Here is a 21,205-nt window from a genome sequence, read left to right as displayed (position 1 = left end):
GCCTACTTCAAACCAGCTTGAGGACAAGACTGTGTGTTACTGATTGCCAATACAGGGTTCAGGCTCTCAGAACCAAGCAGATCCAGGTCTGGTTTTAGTTGTTTCTCTGCTTCCCCCCTCCCCCTCAACCAAGTTGCATTCCTGGACTTGAGGTCCCTGGCTTTTTTTTTTTCTCTACAGAAAATTCAGAACTACATCCAACAATGGCATGGGTGGATTACCCTACCCTTGATGGCCAAGAACAGCTCCTATGTTGGGGTGGGTACTTTTTGCTTATAGGTTTTGAGCTCCTGGCTCCTTGTTCAGCACTACCCCCCCCCCCCCCCCCCAACATTACTGAATAAAAGTTAGAAAACCAGGTTTTGGACTGGCAGGTTATGATGACTTAGTGCAGCATTATTCACTCCTATTCTTCAAGGGCCAACAAAAGGCCAGGTTTTCAGGCCCACTTTTAATGAATATTAGTTATGATTTATTAATCATTTGATAATACAATCTTTCAAAGAAAACCAATATGCATGAGAGAGAGAGACAGAGAGTAGCATATAACAGCAGTAAGCATGCAACTCTTTCATACATATTCTTTCGGGATATCTTGCAAACTTGGTCTGTTGACAGCCCTTGAGGACTGGGAGTGAATATCAAGGACCCAGAATGAGGTGGGAGATACTGCTGTATTGGGAAAGACGACAGGAGGAGTTTATCCCTCCATGATCTGATGGCATCAAACAGCTGACAAAACTGGTGACACACTGCAGAGACCAGCAATGACCATCTGAACACACAAGTTTATATATAGACTTATAGAATGTGTTTTCTATACACCTATATTGATAGCTATAGCTATTTCCTACAGTCGTTATCTAAGAATTACATCAATGAAGGTCAGAACAAACCCCTTTGAAGATAACAGGGCTACTTTTTTACTGCATTGGATATTGGTTTATACAACTCCTGGTGGCTGCTACATATTTTGGACACCAGTTCAATTCTGGTAATGCAGCATCCAGCCTGATCCACTCTGGCTTTCCCTTACTTTAACTACGCTGAGACAGGAATGACTACCTATAAGGTGTCACATTTGCCTTCATCCGGTGTCAGACCTGGTTCTGGTTTTGCAAGCCATTGGGCCGAGGATGTGAAGGCAAATACTCTTCTAATGATAACAGCGTCTCTCATCAACAGCCGTCATCTCATTCCTGGGTACATCAGAGTTATAAAATGTATTGGCTCTAAAAGCATTTTTAAATTGAAGATATAGTAAAAGACTTATTTTAATTTAATATTTAAGAAAAGCCCCATAGGACATTTTAGAAATGTAATGTAATATGGTATTTGAATTCCACCAGTTCCCAATTAAGTTCAAAGTGGGTAACAATAAATGAGAATAAGCGCTTAAAAGAAATCAAGAGGGAATGTTACAGCAAATACTTTTTAAATAAGTCTTTAAGCCTTTCCGGAAGGAATAAGAATAATTTATGGATCTGAGAAACTTTGATAAAGAAAACCAAATCTTGCCTGAAACATATTGAACTTTCTAACACTTTCTTATAACAGACACTTGAAAATGAGAGAAAATAAAATTAGATGGGATTCCCCAGCTCTTGAAAATCTGGGGCTAGTAGGAAATGTCTATCAAATCCATTTAAAATATCAGGCATGCCAAATTAAGAATGATGCATGCCTGAAATGGCAACCAGTGCAATCCGACCAGATGAGTGGCTCCAATATTCACCAGCATCATTGATGCTTTCCTCAGGCTCTTAGCTTTTCCGATTAGGATACTGCATAGCTGTTGATCCCTATTACTTAAGTTTCAAAGTATAGACTCGATAGTCCAGTACTGCCAGTGCACTGGTTAAAACAGTTCTTCACTAGGTAACTGGAAGTGGTAGCGTAGCAATGCATTGTCCTGTCACCTTGAATTCTTCGGGGGGGGGGGACCAGAAATCCAGCATAGTTGCCCAGTACAAGTTATCTAGGGAGGTGCTGTAACCCCCACCACTGGAGATTTTTAAGAGCAGGACAGGGTCAAATCCTTCTGGGAAGGGTTAGGTACAGCAGAATTTGCAATCAGACAGAGGACAACCATGTGATGAGGCCCCTTCCAGCCCCATCGCCAATGCTTCACCTTCTGAATTAAAATCAAGAAGCTGAAAAGCTGCACCCAGCCAGTCTTTCAGGAGCAAACCCAGGGGTCACAGCAAGAGGAGCAGTAGAGCGGAGCTGTGCTTTATTTTTTTAAAACGTAAAACAGTGATATTTTGCACTGATTCTTACAGCGTTATGGTTCCCTCTCGGTTCCGAGTGTGTTTGTCTTTGTTAAAAAGAAAAAAATATATTTAAAAATCTATTGTAAAAGACCAAGTTTAAGATTGAAAAGTTTAAACTACTTATGCTTTGCCTTTCCATTCAAAGTGAAATGTAAAAAGAATATTCAATGTGCTATTAATTAAATAAGTTTATTGTATTAAATGAAGTTACCAACTTAATGTGTTTTAATTATATAAAGATAAATTGTTAATATAATTTTTTTTCTCACCAGCTCTCATAGGTGTTTGTCACTTCTTTTTTGCATACCAGACATGATAAATACTAGTACCAGATTGTGTGACTTTACATAAACGTGAGGATGGCCAATAGCATCTGCCATTAATGCCAGAACCTAATTGATCTGGGCCAAAGTGGTAGTTATGCTGTGCACGGTCCGTAATGAGGAACCTGGGCTCAGGTCTTCTGCTCAAGTTGACCAAGCCTAGAGCTGAGGTAAAAATATTCATGGTTCCTGGGCAGTGGTGATAGCCAAGGGATAGATTAACGATCCTTCTGGATCCATTGTGGACCCTAATGCACACCCCCTTCTTGCCCGTTCCCTGGTCATGGTGGAAGCCTATCACCATAGCTAAAGCAGACTGGGAGAGGATAGAAAATGGAGTAGAAACTCCAGGTCTTTGGTATTCACAGCCAGTCCTTGATGGCCATCAACAGATCTCAGGATACAGTTCATGAATATGCATGAGAGATTTGCATATACAGAAGTAGGCATACAAATCTTTTTCAAACATATTAGCGATACCTTAAAAACTTGACCCTAAAGGACTGGGATTGAATACCAAGGCCCTAGGGTAGTTGAAAATGAAGACTCGTGGCATCCAACCCCGTTTCCCCTCTTTAGACATTTTCATACAGTCCAGTATAGGGACTGGCTAGATCCTACTTTTTCAAGCCTGATGCTGGTCTGGTTTTACCTACTGTATACAAGCTAAGACTAGGACCAAATCAGCCTGTTCTCAAAAAAAGGATAGATACAGTGCCAGTACAGAAACCCTTCTGCATTTAAGTACATGGAGTGCACCAACTGTAGAGCATTTTGGAATTGTTAGCAGAAAAGCTTATTTTGTAACTACGTCACTGTTTTTATTAACAAGTTAACCATTGTGACACAAAAGCAAAGATGATAAACTAAAAAGTATGCCCTGTGACATCTCCAGCTATAGGTTAGTCTCGGTTATTCTGCCCTAGTGTCCATTGCTACCATCCACAGAGGCTCCCCTCACTACAGTGTCTGAGTACCTTCAGCACCAAGGCTCGTCTGTGAATCTTAGCTAGGCAAGGATGTTCAGCACAAAGCATTCAGACCATCTTACTTGAACTCAGTCAGTTGAAGTTCAGAAATACACCACAAATGCTCTTCAGGCAGCTATCAAGAGGGGCCAGCTAGGTATAAGACATCACTACACCAAGGGCAGCCACAGTGGCACTGTCACTATGAGCATGACAGCAGGCAAGAGTGAGTTACGTTTGCCCAATTCTGACAAGGAAATGCTTGGCTCAAAATTTCCTATCATCATTTTAAAGTGGTAACATGCAACTTAGTTAAGTAGTTACTACAACTCAAATGGGTTAAATTAAAAAAAAAATTGTACCTGGGGTGTCTGGGCTCCGGGTTCTTCAGGGGTTGGGGCTGGCGGAGAATTGAGTTGCATGTCTTGTGCGCATATGAAGTCCTGGTGGAAAGAAAAGAGGTGGGAGGCTGGAGCAGGAGAGCACAGTTGTGCCAGTTTCCAGGCGGGGCACAGTCATGGACTGTGTTCACAGCAGTGGTCAGGGCAGCAATGAGAAGATTTGGGGTCATGTTGTGATTAGGCTGGTGTGTTCTGCACCTGTGCAAACTCCTGAAGTGACTTCAGGCCTGATGCAGAGCCTGCGTCAGATGTGAGAAAGCCAGGCTGAAGTCAGGAGCAAAATTGGGGCCAGGACTACTGGAGACAAGTGGGGGAAGCTGGAGAAGGCTCCTCTGAAGATGTATGGTTACTGGGAAACCCATATTATTGGCCTTGACTCACTAATTTTATTAACAATGTAATAGTTAACTCCACCACCAGGGGGATTCCTTTATACACAGACAGGACTATGAAGGACCAGGGCAACCATGAGTGGGAGTAATACATTGGCTTAATGCATTGCCACAACTTAGTTCTTTGATGCAAAACCTTTTTGACGTAGCCAATTTAAAACGTAGTGCTGAAATGAAGCAAATTTCTCAAAGTTATTACACCATAAAACAGCAGATGGACCAGAGAGTAGTAAGCTCCTACCCCAGCAGGATTTCCAAACTCCAACACAACCAAGAAGGAGCTCTGTCCTCCTCATCAGCCAGTTCAGATACGTTCAGCAAAAGGATAGTGGAGGGGGAGTGAAGGGTAAGGGCCGTTAAGATGACAGATACAAAATAAAATGCCTGTATTACTTCTTTTCTCTCGAAGATATCTAAGTGCAACACTTTACTACTATGTGCCCCAGGGAGCATTTTGGCTTCTCTGCTAAAGCTAGAGTGCTTCTATAAAAAAAAAGTTTAAAAAAAAACTGCCAAAAGTCCTACAGTAAGGCCACTAGCAAGTAAATTGATTTAACCATTAAACTTCAATTCCTCAGCTGGAATTGTAGAGGAAGGCACAATGCACTGAACTATGCAATGTTCAGTTTCAGTACAATTACGGGTCTCAGAGTAGAGTCTGGGACCCTGCTTCTGATATTTCCAGCATTACTTAAACCACACACACCCTACAATAAATTTAAAAAAGGGAACAAATGAAGAAAAAAAAAGTCTTCTTTCCTTATCCTGACAGTATTTCACCACCATGCTCAAGCAACTGGAGAGTGGAATGGGGGAGCTTTTACGCTTTTAGAGCAAGGCTGGCTCGGCTGTACCCACAAGTAACCCTCAAAGTAAAATATGAGGATCAATATTCAAAAGCACTTATCTGTAGCGTGGCAGCCGCTCTCCGGATAACTGCCCAATCCACCTTTTCAGCGGTGCTATCTGGATAGTGCCACTGAAAATACTTAGACCGCTTTGACCTTATCCAGATAGTACTGGGGTGGAGCGTGAGCGTTCCACTTAACTCTACAGATAATCTGTGAAATTCAGCCACGATGCAGTGGAGCGGAGGAGTAGCCTAATGGTTAGTGCATTGGGCTGAGAACCTAGATCAATTTCCACTCTAGTTCGTGGACCCTGAGCAAATCACTTAACCCTCTGTTGTCCCAAGTACAGAAAGCTTAGACTGTAAGCCCACTAGGCACAGAGAAACTACTTGTATATATCACATAAACCACTTTGGTTGTACCAACTGCATTACCCTTACCCTATGCAAATAAATTTAATGTGCATCTGCAGAGCCAGTGGTAATCACCAGTCTCCAGTATATTCAGCACTGTCTGCAATTTGGATAGCAGTGCTGAATATACAATAAAGATTTAAATGCCGTGGCCGGTGTTTGAATTTTGACCCGACTATTTTCTGTTAGGGATGCAGCAGTATATTTGAAAGCTGCCCTCGTAGGGAGTAGAATACCTTTCGAGTCACTCCAGTGAACAGGTCTTTTCTTACCACGCCAATCCCTTTCACAGGAGGCAGTGTTAAAAATACCATCTGAACCGGAACCAGTACAGCCGAGATTTAACCCTTCTAAATTCTGCCCTGTATTCAGACTTCATTCTTTTATGTTAAAAATACCATCTGAACCGGAACCAGTATTATATATATATATACACACATATATAATATATATATCATTTTCAACTTTTAACCTTTCAACAGCATTTTAACTTGATAAACATCCAAACCATATATTTTTAAATTATATCTACATACACACAAAAAGTGTATCTGTATAATCAGGCTTCTAAGCAAACAGCCAATAGAAAAGCAATTTCACGGCTTTAAAAGAAGAAGAAAAAAAAAAGTTTCCTAAAAGGATAAGGTTTTTTCAGCAACACTTCTCTTTTCTGAATGTGCTTCAGTCTTTGAAGGGCCCAAGGAGGTGAAAAAGGAAAGTGAAAATGAACAGTTCCTATAAATTCAGCAACTTTTTCTCCGTTGGAATTCACGCTGGGAAGGGGTTAGTGCAGAAAAGAAAATGGGGGGTGGGGGGGCAGTGTGGGAAGAGGAGCAACATCATGAACCCCAAAATATTTAACATCACATTATGAAAAGGAGGAGAGGCTTTGGTCTGGTCTGCCTCTTCTAGCTGAATGGTTGCTCAGGTGCCTGCTTCAAAAATGCCATTTTAGATTTATCTGAGGAAGTAACACACCATGCTCAGAATGTTTTTTGCTCTGCATCCGATAACAATACAAGTTGTTGTTCAAGAAGGGCCTGCTTTAAAGGACGCTGCCCCAATTTGGTTTTTTTTTTGTTTGTTTCTTTTTAATTGTGAATTGCCCATTGTTGGCAAAAAATAATCTGCCCTTATTTTAATCCGTAATCTGGTCAAACATTAGTTGGGAGTCACAGCAAACCTAGAGGTCTCTCACTGCTAGCACAATGCTAAGAAGAGACACACTGAAAGAGAAAACAGAACCAGCCATTTTTTGGCAGATAAGCTGAAAGGTTCTAACACAAAGCAATAGCAAAACTTCCCTTCAAAGCCCATAGAAAGGTCAAAGGCAATGTTTCATTTTTGGTTTAGCGTTTTGTCTTTTATACCCAATTTACTGCCCAGGATATGCCATTTAACCATACACTGTGGGATCATTTCTGAGAGAAATTGCCTGCAACCTCAAGAAGTATGAAGGACTTTACAATCGGCTTATTTGAGAGAACATTTTTTTTTTTTAAAGGAAGGATCCCACTGGTAGCAGGTTAAGGAATAACCATAACAGTGCAATCAAATTTTCATACATAAATCTCACAAAAGCTCTCAGTCCTTTCTGGGGAATTCTTTTCCTGTTTTCTTTAAAGCGACCCTAAATGTGCTCTTCCTTTGTAAAGAAACATCCAGTATCTCTTCCCCAGCCGTTCTCCCATGCATGCTCTGAAGCTACGTATTGTGCCAAGCCATGTCACTCCCACTGTGTGACACAGGAGTGTCTCTATGACCACAGTTTGATACATTTATGACTCAGTAGTCTTAGAAAAAGCACAGAATGGGAAAGGCCTGATGGTTCAAGTCACAGTGTGTATGTTGTACTGCAGGAGAATCCCATCCGAGTCCTAATCTTGACATCTGGGGTGGGGTGAGGGACTATAGAGGTAAGTATCAGAACCCTCCCCACTTCCAACATCTGGAGGGAGTCACAACCATCATGTAAGTGGCTACTGGCTGGCCTGTGCTGGATTCTGGAGGAAGCCACAGTCTACTACTTAGTCAGGGGATGGAAGTGACCAGGTGAGGAGGCTGAACGATAACAAAAACATCAAGTTAGGGGGCTGATGGTGAAAGAAAGCTACTTCAGCTGAAGATCCACAGTATCTTCTGATTGAGATGGAAAGGTAAGGAAACTGCTGGGCTGCCAAAAGCCACTACAGCTATTTAAGGATGACAGAAAAATTTCTGTCTGAAAAACTCAGCTTCCTATTCATGTTAAGCAGCAAGAACACTCTGTATTCTTGACTGAACTATTTCAAGGCCATTCTCTCCTGTCGGGCATTAGGCACTGTCACAAGCAAAGTGAAGGCTCAGCAAGACAAATGCAGCCCGTGCTGCTAATTACACAGCACTTAATGTCCAACCAGTAGGCCTTCCTACAATCATATTTAAACCACTCCAAAATATCAGCTCGCCATCTCCATGGCTCTGCAGTTCCCTTGGTTAGGGAGCTCTGAAATTCTCTGAAGGGCACTGCTGCATTTCCTCCACAGGATGGCAAAAGCGCATCCACCTGAAAAGGCTGCAAACAGCGTCTGAAAGAGCCAATGAGAAATCACCATGTGACACACTATTTGCAACGTCAGTGGAGCAACTTGCATGACAATTAGCACATTCACAGAAACATTTTCATCATCTCTACCAATGATCATACAGTATGCCAAAACAGATTTTGGGGGAGAATAAAGCATCATTTTAAAAATCGAACAGCTGGGGTGTAGAAATTAAACACTCTTAATATCCCTGCAAAGAAATTCAAAGGGCAAAAAAGAATGCATGAAATCCAATAGAAAATGCACACTATAAATATGCCAGTCCCAAACTGAGAATACTGATCCACTGATGACAATCATTTTTTTTTACAAAAATGATACCCTAGCCTGTCGGCATACCAAAACCAAATGTCTATCCGAGGCACCTGCTGGTCTCTAGATCAGCACTCACCAACCTTTCTGCGGCAGCAGAAAGCACGCGATCCCCAAGCAGCACAGGACGACGATGTCCTATGGAGCTCCTGCCCTGGTCATGACCCACAGTTTCGGAAAAAAAAAAAACAACCCACAGTAATGGTCACAGGATGACAATGAAAAAGAAAGGAATTCAGAAGTAGGTCTGATTTTCACTTTAGACAGAATTGTTTTGGTGACCACCTGCCCTTTTGCCTACAGTGGTTCTTACAGAAAGGTTTGGAGGACTGGATGGGGTCAGCAACCTCCCTATATAAAACATTCAAAAGCTACTTCCGACAAATTAAAACCTTTGGGGTACATCCAAAATGTGGCTGCTGCACAAGAACACATTGGCAACTGCAGGGTTCGCTGGTTAAAACTTCTCCTCCTGCCACACACAGTTCCTGCATAGTGAAAATGGATGCAAAATCCAAACAGTGACATCAGAAAATTGGTTATTACTACTCAATGGTAACTATTCTACTGTCTCGTGCTTCGCAGAACGCAGCTCAAATTTTATGCCAGTAAGCAGGTAAAAAACAAAACAAGTGTTCTTCCATTTTTGATCAGGCAAGGGCTAGACATCCCAGAGCACAGTGTTTTTCCATTGATAGGTTTTCCACCCAACACCCTTCTAAAGGTGGGTGGGAAGGAGGGGCATGATGCTTCCAGGGGAGCAATGAAGACTAAAAAATGTTCTGAACATGGAACTGGAGCAAGAAGGAAAAGCAAAACATGTAATAAAAAACAAAACAAAAAAAAAAACCACACACAAAAACTAAAGCTGAAATGATATTTTTCAGCAAAAGAACCGATGTAAATAAAGAGGAAAGAAGGCAAAAATGTTTCCATCGGATGCAAAGTCAGACTGCAGGCTAGCAAAATAAACATGTCCAAGAAAGACCACCACCCCCCCAAACCATTTAAAATCTACCCTTGAGTGAAGCTTCCCCCCCTCCTTTTTTTTTTTTTTTTTTTTTTAGAGAGGAGGGGATGTAAATGGTAGCAGCAGTCGAATGTCCCCACCTCTGAAAAATAAACATTTCCTGTCCTACAAAAATAGTGCGCAGTTCCTCTCACTTCCACTTGTTGCGCTTCTCTTGTAAAATGTCAGGGGATGAAACAATTGTAGAAAGTCTGAACATGTCCTTTTGGAGTCTTTCATCCCGCTCCCCCATATCTGTCGGTGCACACACATGCACCTCGCTCGCTCCGTTTTCAGTCTCTGAACACCTAGATCACGCTTTTCTAAAGCCCAAAAGAAAGAAAGGAACATTCCAAAGTGCAATTTAGCTGAACAATATCATCCAAGAAGTGGGAGAGAAGAAAAATAAAAGGTTATAAGGAAGAGCAGGCCTTTTTTTATGATGGGACATTTTTCCCCCTCAATTTTGATAAAAAGCTGTGAATGTCTTTTCCGTTAATAAACTGTCTCCTTCCCTCTTCCTCTCTGTGGAGGGCAATTCAGGTGGTAGCTTGCGCTCCCTCAGCAGGCTCACGAAGGCATGCACTGTACCCGCTCTGGGCCTTCTTCGTCGGCCGAGCTGTCAGAGGAACTGGGGGAGTCGTCCGAGTCAGCATCACCAGCGCCTACACCGGGGTCTCTTCGACGCTGTGAGGTTAGGGTGAGGAGATGGGAGGGAAAAGAAAAAAATAAAAGTCAGTCACAGCATGGACCACTGATGTTCCAAAGCGGCTTGAGGGTGTGGGAGGAATGTAGTTGCTTTATAAAACTGGGCTTATGGGAACATTTACTTTAGAGGGACACTTCTTAGCCACTTTGCAAATACAGACTTTTTGGTACAAGAAAGATTAGAAGCTTGGTTACACAGACGATTAGAGCCATATAACTGCACTACAGCTAAAACTGGAATTTTGTAAGAGGTGAAATCATTCTGCCAGACCAGTGTCATTCAGGATAATTGGGACATAACCTACCTCTGGAGTACCAATTTAATTACGTTTCCAAAGGAAGCAGAACCTAACCTGAAATGGAACATATGTCCAAACTTATCTCCTTTTGGAGTAAGTGGGAAAATAAAACCACCATACTGGAAAGCAATGAAAGTTTCAGTTATGGAGCTATGCAACTGAGTGAGCTGTATTACACCATGCACACAAGAGTTATTTTCTATGCAATGGTTTTATAATTCTCCTGCTGTCAGAAAGATGGCAGCTTGACAGAGCTGAAAGCTGAGTAATACTATCAGAAATCTGCATGTACACAGAAAAAGAATCGAGTGTTAAGACCTAGACTCAAACAAGGGGTAGCAGCAGGCCTGTGTGGGATGCTGGAATACTTACACTGAATGAGCTGTAACGTGAGAACCGCCCACGGGGTACTGGGAGGCAGACGGCACATCATGAGAGGTGCTGCTGGTGGAGGAGTGCTGGGGGATTGGGGGGGGGGGGAAGAGGTGTTTGGAAATTAGCTGTGGATTCTATGTATCAGAAGAAGTGACTCTCCTTCTCTGTCCAGTAGGCAAAGATGTCAAGCTGAAGACCACGTTGGATCAATGTACATAGTGCAATCATCACAAAGAACATTCACTGAATGGATTTGCTTAAAAAAGTACTTGTACCCCTAAAGGACTGTACTCAGCTTCATTTATGCTAACACAGGTGTCCCTCTGCTTTTTTTAATATTCTCTCATGGCCCTCCTGAATTTAGTTTACAACAGTGGCGTAGCTACGTGGGGCCTGAGGGGGCCGGGGCCCCCGCAGATTCACCCCAGGACCCCCCCTCCCGGCGAACCCGCCCCCGCCGCCGCCTACCTTTACTTTTGCTGGCGGGGGATCCCACTCCCCGCCAGCCGACGTCTTCTCAGTCCTTCCTGCACTTCAATTTGTTTGCTGACGTCCTGCACGTAATTATACGTGCAGGACGTCAGACTCAGAGAACAGTTCTGTTCTCTGAGTCTGACGTCCTGCACGTACAACGTGTAGGACGTCAGCAAACAAATTGAAGAGCGGGAAGCGACTAAGAAGAAGACGTCGGCTGGCGGGGAGTGGGATCCCCCGCCAGCAAAAGTAAAGGTAGGCTGCAGCGGCGGCGGGTTCGCGGCGGGAGGGGGGGCGGCAATGTCGGCGGTGGGGGGGGCGGCGCCGGGGGGAGGGCTAAAATGTGCCCCCTCCCCCCGGGCTCGGACCCCTCTCCCACGGAAGGCTGGCTACGCCCCTGGTTTACAATAACTATAACTCAAGACTGCAAGGTGGTTTAATACACCCAACAAAAACAACATTTAGAAGCACTTTACCAGGAACAGGATTATAGGAACTCTGAGAATTATCACCAAGCATCAAGTTAAAGGCACCGTTCACCCATACATTTGAGCACTTGCACAAAAAAAAAAAAGCAAAGAAAATACATACTGGTTTACTGGGCTAAAATTTAAGGTATTAGTTTGAAAATTCTTTAAGCAGCTGCTCAAGCCACAAAGGAGAGTAACATGACATCCAATCAGATCAGTTAATATACTAAGATATCAAACCACTTACAGTGGAAAACAAGTTCTACAAGAGGCCATGACACGAGGCCTCAAGGAGGAAGACTCAGAAAGAACGTCAGGAAATACTTTCTGAGAAGTTTTGAGAGAAGAGGACATTTCTCTGGTAAGTGAACATTATTTAGCTCTGTGCTTTGGGAACTTTAAGATTAGGATTTGCAGGTTATTGATAGGCAGAATAAAAAAGAAAACGCAAACTTTATCAACTAGTCTCCATACCCTTTCCCCTCTAGATTTAAAACTTGAACTTTGCAACACAGTATTAACAGATAGCCTCTAGCAGGTACAGCAGGGCCTAGTTTAGTCTTCAGTCCTACCCACCCTCCACAACTCCCACCCACCCCTAGCACAACTCTTCATTTATAGTCAGTTATTCTGATTAGGATAACAAGGGAGGAGTGCTCTTAAGAGTTTTAATTACATTTGATTACTAAGAAAAAAAACACTAAATAAATCACACAATATACCATATAAGCTACAGACTTTTTTTTATATTAAACTAATATCCTTAACACCATAGCAAGTTTTAAATTATTAAAAAACTCAAAAATGGAGAAAGCAGTCCAGCAGCAAGAGGGGTGCTATCTAGTCTTTTGTATAGAGTGTCATATGTATGATTATCTCCCAGTTGGCGAGTGGTTATATGAGTGTGTCCAATGAAAAGAGCTCCTAGCTCTCAGAGAATGGGTATGTTCTCTTGAGGCTAGAGTAACAGACATGGAGGAGCTGAGGAAGACAAAGAGGTACACAGAGGAGACCTACAGGGATGTTTTGGAGAAGTCCCACCTCCAGTCTGGCAGCCCCTGTGCTGCCTTGGAGGAGAGATGTCTCCTAGAAGGAGAGCATTACGCTGCTGAAGTAGGAAGTAGTCCTGAAGTCAGGACCTGCCCACCAAGGAATGCACTATTCTCTCGCAGCGAGGATATGTCTCCACGACCTTCTGCCCTGGCAGGAAGGGTTAGGACAGCTCTTGTAGTTGGTGATTTGATTACTAGGCACGTAGATAGCTGGGTGGATGGTGGACATGAGAATTGCCTGGTGCGAAGGTGGCGGACCCTCATATGCTACCTAAACAAGATCTTAGATAGTGCTGGGGTCCTCCTGATGGATGTCTTGGTACACATGGGTACCAATGACATAGGAAAATGTGGAAGGCAGGTTCTGGAAGCCTTAGGTAGAAAGCTGAACTTCAAATGCTCCCTGTTCCACATGCAGGACCCACAAGGCAGGCAGAGTTCTGAAGTCACAATGTGTGGTTGAGAAGATAGTGCAGGGATGAAGGATTTAGATTTGTTAGGAACTGGGCGACAATCTGGGAAAGGGGGAGACTGGTCCGAAAAGACGGGCTCCACCTTAACTGGAATGGAACCAGGCTGCTGGCGCTACCTTTTAAAAAGGAGATTTATATTTTTTTATCCTTCTTATCTGGAAAGATATTTGTTAGATCATGGTTAAGGGAATAACCAGGATAAAGGGTTTTGTAACTTAGTTAAGCTCTTATGACTGGAAGTTTGTCTCTTTCTAACTCTCTGTTAAGAATTTTGTCTCATTGTGTATATTCTTGCTTTTTCTCTGAGATGTGGAGGTTTAATGAAGGTATGCAGTTGAATTATATTTCTTTTTCTTGAGAATGATATTGGTGTATGTAACCTTCTATTTTGCATTTCTTAAGAAAATAATTTATAAATCTTTAAAAGAAAAAAAAAAAAAAGAAAAAGGAGATAGAGCAACTTTTAAACTAGAATTGGGGGGGGGGGGGGGGGGGGGAGCAGACAGTTGCCGAGAAACGCATGGTTCAGTGTGGAGTATCCCTGAAGGATACTATTGAAACAGGACACATAGGGAATCCCAGCAGACAGGTTTCAAGAATGCTGAAAGTAAGCCAGGTATGCTTAATGAGAGAGCAGGATAAAGGATGCATATTATCCCCTTCAACTTCTAAGCAGCTTGTAGATCCAAGGAAAAAACACAATCTGAAGTGCTTACATACAAATGATAGAAACCTAAAAAATAAGAAGCAAGAATTAAATGATAAGGTAGATATAACAGGCATCTCAGAGATTTGGTGGAAAGAGGTCAATCAATGGGACACTGTGTTAGGGTACAAACTGTATCACAGTGATAGACAGGATCAAATTGGAGGGGCTTTGCGCTATATGTTGGGAATTTTGTCAAATAAAATAAACATTCCACATGCAACAGACAGAAGCGTGGAATCATTATGGATAGAAATTTCATGTGTGAAGGGAAGGAGTATTCTTGTAGGCTAAGCTGTACTACTGTTCACCGGGACAGAAGAAAAAGACAAATGAAGAAATATTTACAGAGATTAGGAAAGGTGGCAAATTGGGTAACACTATAATAATGGGTAATTTCAATTACCAAACATAAGGAATCTGTAGAATCGAAATTTCACATCCAAAACACTTCTACAGTAATATTCTGTATCGGACTACCACAAAAATAAAGTGGAGAAAAAAAAACCTCAGTGGAAAAGCAGACACACCTAATTGTAAGACAAGCCTACATTATATAGGTGGCGCACTACAATTATCAGTCATAAAAAAAGCTCTACTTATAAACGAACCTCAAAATGGTCCTTCAAAAAGCAAACAGCAGCAGAACAACTCATTGATACAGAATAAGGTGTCGTTGTAGATAATACCCTGAAATCTTCTTCTCAGTGTGCAGCAGCAGCCAAAAAACCAAACAATGCTAGGAATTATTAGAAAAAGGGATGGTGAATAAGACCAAAAATACTATAATGCCTCTGTATCACTTCATGGTGCGACAGCACCTTGAGTATTGCATTCAGTTCTGGTCACCGTATCTGAAAAAAGATATAGCGGCATTACAAAAGATTCAAAGAAGAGCGACCAAAATGATAAAGGGGATGCAACGCCTCTCGTATGAGGAAAGGCTAAAGAGGTTAGGGCTCTTCAGCTTGGAAAAGAGATGGATAAGGGGAGATATATATGACTGAGGTCTACAAAATCCTGAGTGGTGCAGAATGAGTAGAAGTAAATCGATTTTTTAATCGTTCCAAATGTACAAAGACTAGGGGACACTCGAGGATGTTATGGAAATATTTTAAAAACAAATAGGAGGAAATATTTTTTCACTCAATGAATAGTTAAGCTCTGGAACTCTTTGCCGGAGGATGTGGTAACAGCGGTTATCGTATCTGGGTTTAAAAAAAGGTTTGGACAACTTCCTGGAGGACAAGTCCATAGTCTTCTACTGAGACAGATATGGGGAAGAAACTATTTGCCCTGGGATTTGAAGCATGGAATGTTCCCATGATTTGGGTTTCTGCCAGGTACTTGTGACTTGGATTGGCCACTACTGGAAACAGGATACTGGGGCTAGATGGACCATTGGTCTGACCCCGTATGGCTACTCTTGTGTTCTTATACTTTGTAGAAAGTGAAGGGGCGCATAGAATGACCTCCCTATGGAGGAGATGGAAGCAAAAATCAGTAAGAAAGGTACAATATGTTTTCTTGATATCTCATTGTTGGTTCCTTTAAAATATGTCAATATTTGCCTTTATATTGCAGCCTTATTGCTAGACTTGTGTATATGATATACAAGGCTATTTGATTCTTGTATCAATACTCTGCTGTATTGTTCATTTCTTTGTTAAGTTTCTAAAAACAATAAAAGTTGCTTGAAATAAAAAAACAAGTTTTAAAAAGCTATTATAGTGAGATGCTCTCAGAAATGCAGCTCATCTCAGGTCAGATTCATAAGAGACTTTAAGCTCTCTGCTTCAAAGCACAGGTCCTATTATCTCACAAGAACAAGCCACCTTAGAAGAAACTCAGCATTTTGTAAATATATTTGTAGCATTTGTATCCCACATTTTCCCCACCTATTTGCAGGCTCAATGCATTAGGACAGTGCTTACATTTTTTCTGTTCCACGCATTAAAAAAAAATTTTTTTTTAACTTTACGCTCCTAATTTCTTTATAGCATTTCTTTGTTTCTTACTAGGCCAGAACCTTGGTTTTCCCACCGCTGTTGAGTGAGGATCTTGGCAAGAAGAGATTGTCAGAGGAGAAATACCCAACAGAAGCAGCAGAAATTATGTTTGGGTAATTGGCAGACTGGGAACACAGTTAGGAGGAAGGGAACTTTTGCATCACGTACTGCGTGGTTAGACTGATAATGGTATAGTGCACCTACAAGTGAAGGTGACCACTGCCAGATATGCATCTGCCTATCCCATTCCTATTACCTTTTGCAACAGACATGATCAAATCGATTCATTTGATCCTTTAGTGCTTAGCTTTTTAATGAGAAAGATGGATCTCGTCAAAACATCCAACAATGTTACCTTACTTGTGGAGTCAGTGCTGGGCTCTACAAGTGCCAGTTTACCTACCCTGTGTGAGCGCCTCTGTCTCAGATGGTGCATGAGGAACCAAAGCATGTGGCCGTCAAAGAGATCAGTGTGTTGTAGGCTATCCTCATCCCGTTCCCTTTTGTTTTTCTTAATCACCTTTTAAAAAAAAAATCCAAAGGGAAAAGATAAGAGCACACATGTGTATATTTTCTCCATGCTCTGTCACAGTTTTCTGAAAGACAGGCACCCCGGCTGGCAATAGGGAATCTCAGCTCTCAACACCCAAGTGCTGGAGCACAGCTGGGCAAAAGGCCCCCTTTACCTAAGGGCTATTAAATTAGAAGAGAATCATCATACCACACACCATCAAGCAAACAATGACCTGGCTCACCAATACACCAAACCCGAATCTGGTTTGGTAGAACTATTATGTAATATCTCCTTTTAACATCATAAAAGTATTTTACTAAGGTTTCTGTGGATCATATTACTGCTGAGCTAAGGACTCAAATTAGCACTGAGGCCATGCATAATGCTATAATTTTATAAGCAGCCCACGCTTTACACACCATCGGACCTGTTTTGTAAAAGTAATAACCACATCACCGGAAAAGTTGGTAATCTGATTCCATAAACCATTTTCCTTGTTCATAAAGGTATTGGGGGCCCCCAAGGCCATATCAGAAACATACAGGCAGCTTTGTCTTTGGACTGGCTTTTTCACACACCATGCAAAGAATACTGGATTATGCCTGCTTCATTTAGTGCGGATACACAAATACATGTGCAATACTGAATGAATAGTGCTGTTGAGGTTGAACAGAGTCAAACGATGGTGTGTCATTAGCACAAAAGTGTTAATATGAGGGAATGAGCAACAGGCTATGACTAGGCCCTGACAATCAGGCTGTGTTAAGAGGTGTGAGGGGCAGAAGCTTACACACCTTCATGGTCAGAGCTGTTACGATTCCCAGTAGCACAGTACTTGATGGAGCAGCAGCTGCTGTCACATGCTACTTGGCTCTGCAAGCTTGGATGAGATGAGTGCCATCTGGAATGGGTGAGTTTACTCATCCACAATGAATAATTCTTGTCCCTCCCACGCACATATATATAACTTCTTTTCAGGAACTTCTGGAATGGGTTTCTACACAGTTAAATGTATCTTACTAAAGCAAAAAAACATCCAAAACAAGTCTCCTGAATCTCCAGCATATGGGCTGCCTTGTGACTTCTAGGTCTCATCTACTCAGTGTCCTGGATAGATGTACTTTTTCTTCCTTTCAGAAACTGGCTAGTGAAAATGGACAATTTAAATCAGGATTCAGCCTCCGCAGATTTACACTGCCAGGTAACAAGCTGTTCACCACCCAGTGATTCAGTGGAGGTCCGCCGAAGCGAACACTGAGATCCCACGACAAAATAACAGGAATAAAAAAAGGAGTGGGAAATAGACCAGGCTAACCAGAAACAAACATGGAGACTTCAATTGATGGCAGACAGTTTACAGGTGAAGACTCGACATAGTACTGTGTTTCGGCCTGCTTCAGGAGTCTAATTAAATAACAAAAAATATATATAAATAATAAGATGCTAAAACAAGCATAAACAGTAACAAATATATACGTATATATAAATACATTAAACAATATATAAAATGTCTGTTTAAAAGAAACAATTACAAGAAACAGAATAAGAACAACCAAAATAAAATAAATTGAACAAAGGACTGACCTTTATATAAAATACATAAAAACATCAAATGGTCAATAAACACTGGTACGAGAAGAATGGAGACATATGGTCTAAAAGAAACATATATATCTATTGAAGCAGACCAACAGCTGAAACGTGGTACTGTGTCGAGTCTTCTCCAATAAACGGTCTACCACCAATTGAAGTCTCCTCGTTTGTGTCTGGTTAGCCTGGTCTATTTCCCACTCCTTTTGTATTCACCACCCAGTGATGCCATGAACAATCTGTGTTCTTCTAAGCAGCAAGTAACTATGACTCAAGAAGTAAGCAGATGTGATCTACAGACGAGCCAGGCATACAATCCTAATTCAGGCTAATGAAGGTAAACTCACATCTTTCAACCCTGAGAGTTCTGTTGGCATCTCTGCCGTAGGTGCCCAGATCTTTACATCATGGTCAAGCCCACTGGTCGCCAGGACGGGCAGATGAGGGTGCGGCTCCAGGCAGTTCACCTGCAAGATGAGTGTGGAAACATTCACACCAGATTTCGTATTCTGGACATGCTTAGACAACCTTACTAAAACTGCACTTGAGAAATATGTAATTAATAGTTGCTGGAAATTATGGGGGAAATTCTATAAATGGTGCCCAAAGTTAAATTCTGAGAAGATCTGCACTAAACTAGTGTTCTGCAAAGGGTACTCTGTGTGGATCACCCTTTATTAGAATACAAGTTTAGCATGATCTTGTGCCTAACTTCGTGCACCACACTTACATCTGCTGAGACCAGGTGTAAATGCTGGCACCCAACTAATGGCAGCTGGGTGCGTAAATGACCTTAAGCTATAACATTTTGCCTAATTTCTGGTGAATGCCTCTGATCTGCCCATGCTCCTCCCACAGCCACACCCTCTTGAGTGGCATGCTATAAAATTTAGGTGAACATTTTACAGAAAGGGTGCAGGGCAGAGCCGCACGTGAACCTAAATGAGTGCCAATTAATACCAATTATTGATTAACAGATTATTAACTCAGTTTGCATGCAGACCTGGGATCCCCGCCCAAATCTGGGTGACCTGTATAGAATCCGGTCCTATCAGTTCAAGGTATACAGAAGTGTGATCTACAAATTAAACCACCTCTGCTAAACCCAAGGACCAATCCTTCAGTATGCAGCAAAAAATAAAAACCTCAAAACGCTGCAGAGACTAGTAATTACAGAACTTACAGCAAGATGTACGGAGAACTTCTCATTCACCCTTACTGGGTACCAGACAATCTGCTGTACTCTTGGCAAACATAATACAAGTATGTATAATTTAGGGACAGTTCCTATGGGCCACAAAAATACCTGGTAGTCAGAGTAACTGCATTTTACAAACCAACTAGGCTCTCGGGCCAAATGTACTTTTATGAGAAGTTGTTGTGGACATCCTGACAACTAGATTTTGCAGACAGGAGCTGAGTAGTCCTTTTAAAAATAATTTGTGTGGGAACCTTAGAGTGCAATGTTGTGCTTGGTTCAAGGTTCAGAAAGAAAACAGTATCTACCCTAGGCTATGACTGTGATGAACTTGAGGAAGGGTGGCGAGGGAAGAGGATTAAAGGTTCCCAAACTTTAAATGCTCAGACCACCATGGTTAAAAGAGCTTCTATGATGCTTGCAAAACATACTGATGTGTTAATACATACATTCCTAGTGGGAAGATGTAAGAAACACTGCTTTCACTTATCTTACACGAAGGGGTGTTCCAAAAAAAAAAAACCCAAAACATTTTCCTCTTTTCATGCAGACATAAAACCTTGTTTATGCTAATTTATTAGGGACCTCCAAATACTATCCCCTAGATATTTCTGAGCTGGATGGACAGGTAAAGCTTTCCTGTTCAAGTTAAAGTTACATGATCAGGCATTTCTCTCACTGGGAAAAAAATAAAATCCCACGTCCCCATGGATCCCAGTGCCAAGCTGCTCTAAAGTTGTCACCAAATCTTCGAGGGTGGGGGGAGAGGGGATTTCTTGTGTAAATTACATAACCAGAATCCATTTTTATCTTCTTTAAATACAGCATATCTTTGTTTCAACCCAGACTGGTTTAGCGGAAGATGATGTAACATGGATGCAATGTCACTGCAACACATAGCCTGTATAAAATTATAAAATCCAGCCAGACATCACATTTTTTTGCAACACAGGGCAAAATCGGGTACTGGCCCTTGGTTTCCAACCACACTGTGAGCCTCACCAATTACACAGCTCTCTAAGGCCCAAAGCAGAGGCTGTCAACAAATCAAAAAACACAACACATACTCACCACTCCCCCTTTATCGCCCTCCATGAACTGTACAATCTGGCAGGAAGATTTCTCCCACAGAAAGATGTGGCCACAGTCACTGCCACTGACGACAAATTCACTCCGTGGACCATAGAAATTGACACCCTTGACTGAAAGAGAAGGGTGACAGATGGCTAAAATTGCTTCACTGCATTTTATGACAGAATTAAGAATTACCTCAGGTCATGACCTTTGATAAAACAATCTGCAAACCAAGGAATCCAAGACCTTGTAATGCTTTTTCTCTTCACTACACAACCTGGTTTGACTGGTCCCCCTTTCTCCCCACAGTTGAGAAAAACCTCCAAAAGATGAAATTTAGTCTTACCTGTTAAGCTCCTTTCCTTGAGCCCTACTAGACCAGTCCACACCAATGGGTTATAATCCCCTGACCATCAGATAGAAAAAAACCCCAGACACATTTCCAGTGTCTTGTTGGGCAGACTGGATGGACCATGCAGGTCTTTATCTGTCATTTACTATGTTACATCATCGGTATAACAAAAAATGCAGCCTGGACCTATCCCATTAAAAAAATAAAAAATAAATCACCCAATTGGGTCCTCCAAAATCTCTGCCTAAAACATAATGAAAGAACAAACATAAACCAAAGCTGCAGGAGAACTCTGAGAGAAACAGATCAGGCTTAGCAAACTCCACAAGCCATCAGTGGGTACTTCCAACCCCTGATCTTCCAGGTGGGATGGTGAACTGGTTT

General features: G+C 41.9%; 1 protein-coding gene across 1 annotated transcript in view; it reads right to left on the bottom strand.

Moving 5' to 3' along the window:
• Nucleotides 1-8,505: 8,505 nt before the first annotated feature.
• The window catches only part of DCAF8 (DDB1 and CUL4 associated factor 8), an 81,937-nt gene continuing 69,237 nt past the window's right edge, over nt 8,506-21,205 (bottom strand). Inside the window, exons 11-14 of the mRNA XM_030186987.1 lie at nt 20,467-20,597; nt 18,545-18,664; nt 16,497-16,613; nt 8,506-10,214 (exon numbers count right to left, since the gene is read on the bottom strand). Of these exons, the coding sequence (XP_030042847.1) occupies nt 10,098-10,214; nt 16,497-16,613; nt 18,545-18,664; nt 20,467-20,597 (485 nt within the window). The 3' untranslated portion in view covers nt 8,506-10,097. The remainder of the gene's footprint in view (nt 10,215-16,496; nt 16,614-18,544; nt 18,665-20,466; nt 20,598-21,205) is intronic.

This window comes from Microcaecilia unicolor, chromosome 14 (assembly GCF_901765095.1).
Source record: "Microcaecilia unicolor chromosome 14, aMicUni1.1, whole genome shotgun sequence".
Taxonomy (NCBI): domain Eukaryota; kingdom Metazoa; phylum Chordata; class Amphibia; order Gymnophiona; family Siphonopidae; genus Microcaecilia; species Microcaecilia unicolor.
The sequence above is the reverse complement of the archived record's forward strand: the minus strand, read 5'-3'. Positions and strand labels throughout refer to the sequence as shown.